Genomic DNA, 10,556 nt, shown 5'->3' on the forward strand with positions numbered 1-10,556 from the left:
ACTCAGAGGTGGGAAAGCTGCTGGAGGGACACAGTGCAGGTGTGTATAAGCAGCACAACTGTGGACATTATGCATATAAGGGGCACTATTGTGGGATTCAATATGAATCAAGGGCACTACATGCAGTGTAATGTGTACAAGATTGTGCTACTCTGTGTTGTGTGTGTGTGTGTGTGGGGGGGGGGGGGCGATGTTAGGTGAAAGGAGTTCCATCACCTCTTCAGGACCACGTTAAGCCCTGGTAGTACTAATAAAACTGTATTGTGAGATTTTTCACTGTAATTATATCCATGGCTAACAGTGAAAAAAACTTGCTCCGTCATTTCCAAATATATTAGGATTTGTAATGATTATAAAATATTATTTATAGTGTAAGATCTGTCCATGTCCATGCTACCCGATCTCTCAAGGTGTTAAATCTTGGTCCACTAAAGATATTAATCCTGGCTCAGTTGATTAGTAGGAATGCAGTCAATTTACAGTTCCTTGAGTGCAGTTAATACCATAAAACATCTTTACTACATAGTGCAAGGTCATCAGTTATCCAAACTAAAGCAAAGTTATTTTAAATAATCTGCAAGCAGTAAATTGCCTGTGCACACTCTGTATCAGAATGAATGTTTAAAAAAAAAAAAATTTAAACGTATTTTTATTTGCGACAGAACAAATATTAGTGGTACAGAGATCGCACAGTGCCCAATAGAGTATCAATATTAACTAATTAATATTAAGTGGTCTGTCGCAATAATAGTGTTACATAAATCATGCAATGTCCAATAACACATTCTCAAAGAGTACAGTCAGTTTTCCAAACTTATCGTGTGTGCTTATAAAAAAATGTACAGTATAGACATTTTAAGAGTGAAAAATTCTCACGGGCAGGCATGATTGGCATAGGATATAGATTATATCTGGAATTATGCGCAGGTAAAGTAATTGGTGCATCTTCAATAGCAACTGTGTAGAACAAATGTTATACATGTATAGCATGTACACCACTTCATATATCTTAGACATCTGATTACAGGGATTTTATATTTGTATGCATAGTATCAAAGTGCAGCCTCAATGACCACTGCATGTCAAAGGACCTCATTCAGGTCCGGATAGATGTGCCCCCAAAGCTCGGTGCTTTGAGCATGCGCAGAGACCATTCTGCATGTGAGCGAATGGGTCATGCAACAATATCAGACTTTCAGTGGTTGACAGTCTGATTCCGTTTGGGGGAATGGGGAGGAGTCTTTATTTTAAGAAAACAGAAGTGTGTCATCACCACTTAGTGGTAGGGAAAAGGCCAGATACTGTATCTCAATCCTTGCACAGCTAGACAGCTTAAGTGTCCCCAATGGTGTGTAACTTATCTGATGCCTGCGTCCTAGGATGGATTTCAGATCACTACTGCAGCATTAGGTGTCTATTTGTATGCTGTATTATCATATAGCCCTGTTACTGCTGCTTCCAAGGAATATTAATCCTTATAGCATGTCTAGAAGAGACTCTGGTGGTTCAAATGATTCCAATGCTGGAATTCTAGTCCTTATTGGATGTTAAAATTCCTATTAACTAAACTCAAAATTCCCTTATATGATTGGGATCACCAAAAAAAAGTAATGTGATTCCTCCAAGCTCCAAAGTGAAAGTCTACTTTCACTTTGGATAAGGAGTTTCATTTAAATAAACACCAAGCGGTTCTCAAGATGTGGCTGCTGTACTGCATGTAAAAAAAAACCCGACAGGACAGTCTAGAAATCACCAAAGAAGTAGTATCCACATCCAATAGTAAAACACTAAAAATCAGAGAACGTATAACATGTAACACCAAGGGGGTTGTCTATATATAGGAAAAAGAAAGCTACACGTACGCATCCAGGAACATATCTGCAATATCACCAACAAGAAAGAAAACCACAGTATCCCCTCACACTACAAAGATAAACATCACATCAATCCCAAGTCACTGAAATTTATTGGGATAAAAAAAAGTAAAGATCGATTGGAGATGAGGCAACCAAGACACAGCCCTAACAAAATAAGAAACAAAATTCATCTACAACATGGGGACCCTAACCCCCAAGGGACTAAACGTGGACTTCGACATAGGTCATCCTGTATGTTACAGGAAGGCTGCTATCAATACAAACCAGCAGAGTAATCATTAGAAGCACCATCATCCATACTGTTACCTCACAATTACATCTATTCTACATCAATACATAATACTTTCATTCTTTGTCGCTACAACCGCAAAAGGAGGTGTCTCTCGCTGGTATAGATACTTGATCTCTATAGGTTTGAAGAAGAGGTTCTCCTCTCAGCTTCAATGGGAGAGGGATTTGCCAAATGTATTCTCCAAAGAGGTGTGAAGGTTCATTTTTCGCACTTGTTTCAAAATCTCAAAGTGTGTTAATCACTTGGAGATGTATTTTAAGCTGGTCAACAGGGCCTACCTTACCCCAGACCGGCTCCATAAGTTTTGGCCCTCTGTCTCCTCGCAATGCTGGAGGCTATGTAATATGGTGGGGAATATTTTGCATGTCTTCTGGTCCTGTCCGGCCCTGAGCCCCTTATGGAGAGAAGTTTTTCTCCTCATATCCAAAGTACTAAATCAGTCCATACCTATAGACCCCCTCATTGCACTTTTTTACTACTTCCCAGGGGAATTACCAGCTGGGGACAGATACCGCCTAGGACATATATTGGTAGCGGCTAAAGCTTCTATCGCCTAATTTTGGAAGTCCCCAGATCTTCCTAGTATTCAAATGATTGAAAATAAGATACATAAGCACTTTCTATTTGAAACCTCTGATGTTGCTTATGCCTCTAAAGTGTCTTCTATTCACATTAAATGGTTCAGGTGGACTGAATACAGGGAGAAGGAAGGTCATCCGGGTACCTGTAGCACCCATACAGATTTATCAGTGTTGAACTCGCCTAGCAGTACAGGTTGAGTATCCCGTATCCAAAATGCTCGGGACCAGGAGAATTTTGGATAACGGATTATTCCGTATTTTGGAATATTTTAATATTTCAATGATGTATTTTGAAGTACAGTATCTTGCATTTATGCTGTATAAACACATAAAATAAACACAAATATATTTTATTACCACATAAAATACACACAAATATATTTTATTTGTTCAAAAAACAAGGTTTCAAAACATGAAACAAAATTTGTGTACTATCTCAGATATTGAATTTGAATGCCAAGCAATCATTTTCTTGTACATATATAGTAGCAGTTACATGTCATGTCCTCAGTAGTGCTGTTACAGATGTCCCCAGTGAGTTTTTAGCTAAACAAATTTTTTTTTCCACTTTCTGGAAAGTATGGTTTTCGGAATAATTCGGATAACGGATATTCGGATACGGGATACTCGACCTGTATCACAGGTCCTAACAGTCATACATTGTAATGTTATCCTTGTGGAGTTCATATCTTCTTTACCTGCTTTGTTTATCATTGGACATGCTTAATTTCCGGTTTTAATCTGATTTACCTGACATATTCAACTTGTGTATTATCAATAATTATTTTTCAGCTGTTTTCTTTTCTTTTTCCTCTTTTCCTTTTTTCAATATTATTGCTGTTTATGTCTTTTTTTCGTCTATGCGTCCTGTGTTGTTTCAAATTATAACATCAATAAAAAAGTAATTTTCAAAAAAAAAAAATGCATAATAGTTAACTTCTGGTCTCAACACTTAGGGGGGTATGCAATGTGTGTCGACCTCCCGCAGCCATCTCCCGACGGGGGAGATGGCTGCGGGGCCCTATTCAATGCTGTCTTCCCCGACAGCATTGAACAGGGGTTCTCCGCAGAACGAGCCTGACATCACAAGCTGTCGGGCTCGTTCTGCCGAGAAAAGCCAGAAATAGGCGAGCTACCTGCCGGAGCTCGTCTATTTCCGTCCTCAACTCGCGGCCACGCCCCCTTCTCGCCGCTCGGCGGCCGGGACATTGAATCCCGACCGCTGAGCTCCAGTCGAGCAAAGCGAGAACGGGACAGGGGCACAGCTGTCGAGCTTGCTCGACAGCCGTGCCCCTGACATTGAATACCCCCCTTAACATCTACAAACTTTTGCACTAGATAAGAATACCCGGGTCCAATACTTTCACTATACCCTCATATGTATAAATTATGGGAATAATAGTTCTTTTTTTACCTTTTTAATTTCATTATTATTTTTATTATTTATCTTTTTTTCAATTTTTTTTCAAATTATGTAAATCGTTTGTTTTGATTTTTGCAGTTTGGCCATGAGAAGCTAAATCCAGAGCAAAGGACTCTGGGAAGTTTACGCAGTGTCATTTACCTTCTTAAGCAACGTGTCAGGTATGCTTTTTCAGTGTGTGAGAAATATACAATATGCATATACACCGAACACAAACTGTTCCCCCTTCCCCTCGTTCCCCTCCCAAAAAAAACAAAAACCCAGGTCTTGTTACCCATGAATTCAACCCAGGCTTGCAGGTCCACTGTCATGGTTCAAGGTAAATGGGTTTCCCAAACCATCCAATCCTGGCCCTGTTAAAAACCTTACAGAGAGTAAGCTCACCAGTATTTGATGTTGGGGTATGAGATGTAAATATATAGTTCCATTCTGCTGTACTAAATGTGCTGTCTAGTCACTTAAGTCAGTGAGTTGGGCTGCTGGTTGTTAGGATGCCAAAAAAGGAGAGTTTCTCACTTTCCCGGGAGTGCCTTGGGAGCCACCCAGAAGCATAGTCAAGTATAAAATGCAATGTGATTATGTGACCATAACAAAAGTTTCCATATTCTGTCTGCTGCCTAATACGCAGAATGCCTCCGCGTATACTAAGTATTCTTTTCAAAGCATATGGAGAAGGATTACATAAAAAAAAAAAAAAGGTACTTATGTATTATCTGGGCTCCCATGTTAAATGCACCCCATTTTTTCATACCCCTACTATCCAACTAAGCATGGAGTTGATTTTATATAGTGTGGCGAGCGCAGCGAGCCACCGTGCCCGAAGCGTGGCGAGCGCAGCGAGCCCCGCAAGGGGACGCGGTCTCATAAGAAAAACGGGAGCCCAGATATTACATAAGTACCAAAAAAAATTAGTTCTAAATCCTGTCAATAGGGGAAACTATGGCACCATGCAAGGTAAAATGCATGAATAGATACCAACAAATGGAAAAGGTTGCATGCAAGACTTTCAGCACTCCAAAGTCATAGAGCGCTCATGCATTATGGGGGTTATTCTGGTTCACTCGCAAAGGCAAATTCCTTCTTGAATAGACAAAACCATGTGCACTGCAGGTGGGGCAGATGTAACTTGTGCAGAGAAAATTAGATTTGGGTGGGGTTTTACTTCAAAGTCAGATCTATATTGCAGTGTAACAATAAAGCAGTCCATATTTTCCCTGCATAGAAAAAATTAACTCTAAAATCTAAATCTTTCTGCACATGTTACATCTGTGCCACCCACCTGCAGTGCACATGGTTTTGTTCATTTGAGAAGGAGTTTGCCTTTGCGAGTGAACCAGAATAAGGGCCTATTTGTAACACAACTTGTAGTGTATGTAGGATATATGTATGTGGACACATATATGTATATTCATTAAGTCCAAGGGGTAGTTGTTAATGGTTAACAAGGTGTAAAAAGCAAAACGTATCATGCATTTAATAGCATTGCATTGGAAACCGTTATAATAATGTCAATCTCTCACCTACTTAACCATCCCAACATGTCCCTAACTGTGCAGAGTTTTTATATTCTCCCTGTGCTTGCGTGGGTTTACTCTGGGTATTTTGGCTCCTAACAAAATTAACCTTAGAACGAATGTGTGCATGTGTAAGTGTGGTAGGGAATATAGATTGTAAGCTCCATTAGGGCATCTGTAAAGTGCTGCAATATATGTGTGTGCCTATATTGCACCATTAAATCCATAAAACTACTCCATCTGCTATTTCTCACCCCTTCAACTTGTACCTTGTCTCATTTCACCCCTGAGCCTTCTACTTTGCCAAAACTTACTAATGGAATTTCTCATCATACTTGATCAGATGCCTCTATTTATTTATTTTAAAGAAACACAATTTTTTGAACAATAAATCAATGCACAAAGGCGAAAGGCCCATATACACTGGGCGATTTTGAGCTGAAAGCCGCTCAAAGTTGGTGTTTTGAGTGGCTTTCATCTCAAAGCCGCCCAGTGTGTACGGCCCAACGGTGAGCGGTGATGCGCGCTCCTGCATCACCGGGAAAGCCGTTCATCTGCTGGTATTACAGCAGATGAGCATCTTTGTGAACAGCTTTCCATAGCACTGCGCTATGGAAAGCCGTCTGCCCCCCGCTAACAGCGCTGGGCAGGGAGGGAAACTGCTCCAGTGTGTATGCACTGAGCGGCTTTCGATGACAGCGTTCATAGCTGTCCATACACACTGGGCAAAATCATTAATGGTAAAACACACAGAACAAATACAGGAATCTAAATATTTTTAGTGTACAAACACTAAATTAAATGCTTTTGCGTTTTCACTTGGATCAAGTGATATTCTGTAAAACAACTTCAGATTTCAAAAAAATATTTAAAGCAGTAAATATTTAATGTAGGAGTAGCTATATGATAGTTAGTATCTGCCAATTGATCAGTTATTAGAAAAATACACGCAGACATGAAAACAATATTCATTGCTGGATTAAGGGGCACAAAAGCCTAGGACTAAAAATGATCAAGGCCTTTTTGTAAGAAGCAGAGAACCTAATGTATGACCATTGCCACATGGGCTTGTACCTCTACACCAGGGGTGGCCAACCAATCAGAGGCAATGAGCCAAATTTTTTTTTATAGTAAGACAAAGAGCCGATACTATGCAACAATGGGGGTGGCCTATTTCCATCAAGGCCACGCCCCATTGTTAAATGACCGGCGCTCCCTGCATTTGATCTGCCCTGCCAAAAATGCTATCTATCTATGCAACCCAATATGAGGCGGTATGGAGGATCAAGATAAAAAGAGAGGGGTGTGAGCAGGAGAGAGTGAGAGAGAGAGAGGAAGAGAGTGAGGAGTAAGAGAGACCTAGAATTAAATGGGGGCATACACAGGACTGGTAAGGGAAAGGGGGACAAATAGGCAGCAAATGGGAGGGAGGGTGCATAGATGGTGAGTGGGAAGCAGAGGGGGCATAGACAGAGGGTGGGGGGGGGGGGCATAGACAGAGGGTGGGGGGGAGGGGGCATACACAGAGGGTGGGGGGGAGGGGGCATACACAGATGCTGGGGGGAGGGGGCATAGACAGAGGGTGGGGGGGAGGGGGCATAGACAGAGGGTGGGGGGGCATAGACAGAGGGTGGGGGGGGGAGGGGGCATAGACAGAGGGTGGGGGGAGGGGGCATAGGCAGAGGGTGGGGGGGGAGGGGGCATAGACAGAGGGTGGGGGGGAGGGGGCATAGACAGAGGGTGGGGGGGCATAGACTGAGGGTGGGGGGCATAGACAGAGGGTGGGGGGAGGGGGCATAGGCAGAGGGTGGGGGGAGGGGGCATAGGCAGAGGGTGGGGGGAGGGGGCATAGACAGAGGGTGGGGGGAGGGGGCATAAACAGGGGGAGGGGGCATAGACAGAGGGTGGGGGCATAGACAGAGGGTGGGAGGGTGGGGGCATAGACAGAGGGTGGGGGGAGGGGGCATAGAAAGAGGGTGGGGGGGAGGGGGCATAGACAGAGGGGGGGAGGGGGCATAGACAGAGGGTGGGGGGGGAGGGGGCATAGACAGAGGGTGGGGGGCATAGACGGGCAGAGAATCACATGGGGGCATAGATGGATAAAGGGGGTTGATTGGAACAGAAATTCAGCCTAGGAAGCATTAAGATACACTTACATACAACATGATATACACACACACAGATCACCAGCATATACACATACTGTAGATGAGTTCCCAGGCAGAAACTGATGGGCTCTTATCCCGTGCAGCAGGTCCCACATGATCACCATGGTGGAAGGTGGGCGCTTGTTCTGAGTGAGCCATAGTGAAGAAATCTGTCCCTGGCTGGGACCCTTAGGTACGCCAGGTGTGATCTTCTCTCCTCGGGCGCACTCGCCCGCCCCCCGCTAACTCAGTTCCCCTCCTTTCCTGCGCTCCATTTCCGTCCTCTCCCCTGCTGCCCTCCTGTACTCTGCTCCCCTCTGGCTTCCGCAAACAATGCTGGCCGCACAATCCCTGACAGCCCTGGTCAGATGGCACGCACACTGCCTCCGGGCTGTGGAACGCAGATTGCGGAACTTGAAGTGCACCAAGGGGGAGGGGTGCACTGGACAGTGCCGGCCGCATAATACCTGGACACACAAACTTCCGATCAAGTGCGTCCCGCTGCAGGGGACGCGCAACGCTTGCCCACTCTAAGCAGCCACATTACAATGACAAGGGAGTGATCTCGGGAGCCGCAGCCGCGGGTTGGCCACCCCTGCTCTACACTATCAGCTCCAATGTCTCCCTAAAAAAAAAAGTAGAAGAATTCCATCATTTTGGGAGGAAAATAGATACAAATTTAATACTTACAATTTATGCCCAACAGGGCAGCTGATCATCATCATTATACTGTCATTATGATGGGCCTATGTTTATCTGGTGGCCTGGAGATGTAGTTCCATATGCCCAACTAATCATCTAGCCCTGACTATGTTTAATGTATGTCCTTTTCCCTATTGTCCTGCAATTGATTGAGGGAATCTTTTAGAAGCCAAAATGGAATGTAATCCTGGGTACACACCAGGACGACAAGGGTCCGATCCCATCAATCTAGATCCAATTCTGACCGATTGGATGTAGATTCTGTGGTGATTGGGCCCTTTTCTATCCTGGTGTGGACCGATACCGATCCGATGCGCAGTCCCGCGGGTCGGTCGTTATTCAGCAGCAGGTTGGATCTGAATAACGACCATACTCCTGGGTGCGGGTCGCCATCGAATCGGACCCGCTCACGGTGCACATCCCGCTTCCATCTTGAGTGGGTCCGAAGAAACACTGACGACCCTCTCACATCGTGCATCCTGAGCGGGTCGTCCTGTTGTGTACCCCGCATAAGAAAGCTGAAAATAGTCTGAAGTTAATGCTACCATTATCATGGTCATTATGAGGGTAAAGCAAAAAAAAATAATAATAAAAAATAAGTAATAATACTGTACCTATTAGTGCCAGGGCAGCAACTTGGGACACGATCCAAGACACATAAATGCAATTTTCTTTATCACTCACTCATGTTACTGCAGAGAATACATACAGATAACCGGCAGTCAGAAAACAGTCAGCAGCAAAGAATCTCGACAGGGGTCTGGGAAGTATTCTGATTTTCCCTGCCCCCTCCTAACCCTCCCTCCCCACAGCCTAACCCTAAGGGCTATTTCACACGCTCCGGCTTCTGCTGGGCGGCTAAATCCCGCACGGCCAGGAAGCCGTGCCGCACACAGCGGTTAATAATGGACACAAATATGTCCATTCACATGGGACGGCCACGGCCCAGTTGCAGCCGGATCCCACCACTGGAAGGGACGGCTGCCAGGCTGTGGCCATTCCCTCCATTGTAAACTACTGTGTGCGGCATGGCCGTGCGGGATTTCGCCGCTCAGCAGGAGCCGGAGCGTGTGAAATAGCCCTAACTCTCCCCCCCACAGCCTAATATTAACCATTCCTTCTACTGCCTAACCTTAACCTTTATACTCTGCAGCCTAAACCAAGCCCCCCTTCCCACTCCACACTCTACCCCTAACCTGACCAGCATACTTATAGTCGAGTTGCCCGCAGTCAGGATTCCAGCACCTCCATTGATTTGGGGATTCTGCCACTGGCATTCTGACCTTCAGTCTGGGTGACTGCATCTGTTTTCTGAACGCTGGGATCTTAACTGCATTGCTAATGTAGAGAGAGATTTTTATAATTTTCAAGTCTATTTACACTGCTTTCTATTGTGTGTATGTTGAGCATAAGGCAATTTTATAAAATAATATTTTCATTTTCAGTCTGTAATAATGCATGTGTCTTTTTTATTGCAGGCGTTTAGGATTTCTAGGCCTCTACAAAGGCCTAGAAGCAAAACTCCTGCAAACTGTGTTGACAGCTGCTCTCATGTTCCTTGTGTATGAAAAATTGTCCACCCTGACTTTTCGGCTTATGGGACTAAACCAGCAATAAGAAAAGTTGAATATAGTACATTGTAATTAAACCTGTCTTCTCCATTGAATTCTACACTTCTGAAACAGATTTTTTTTAAGTAAATAAAAAAAAAAGTTTTTAGTTTTAATCCTATGAGCCATTTGTTTTTCTTATTTGTTTATTGTAAATCTTTGCAGCATAAATTTACTGTATGAGAACATCCGTACACTCAAATGAGCTTTGAAAAGCTTAGCATGATAAAGACAAATTCTAACTACTTATTTCCCTGGTTTTATTTTATTTTTTGAATTGTTGTAATTTACAGTATGTCATGGTCATACCCTATCAAGAGCACATTGTACTACATTCCCTTCTTCCATGGTAAATTATAACTGCATTGTGCAGTCTAAAGGCCCATACACACTGGGTGGTTTTGAGCTGA

The 10,556-nt window shown here is 43.7% G+C and overlaps 1 protein-coding gene across 1 annotated transcript in view; it reads left to right on the forward strand.

Annotated features, from left to right (window-relative positions):
- Positions 1-10,262, forward strand: part of SLC25A17 (solute carrier family 25 member 17) — a 92,812-nt gene extending 82,550 nt beyond the window's left edge. The window contains exons 8-9 of the mRNA XM_083156642.1: positions 4,252-4,334; positions 10,015-10,262. Coding sequence (XP_083012768.1) covers positions 4,252-4,334; positions 10,015-10,153 — 222 coding nt within the window. The 3' untranslated portion in view covers positions 10,154-10,262. The remainder of the gene's footprint in view (positions 1-4,251; positions 4,335-10,014) is intronic.
- Positions 10,263-10,556: the final 294 nt, after the last annotated feature.

Source organism: Crinia signifera, chromosome 8, assembly GCF_055691185.1.
Source record: "Crinia signifera chromosome 8, ASM5569118v1, whole genome shotgun sequence".
NCBI lineage: Eukaryota > Metazoa > Chordata > Amphibia > Anura > Myobatrachidae > Crinia > Crinia signifera.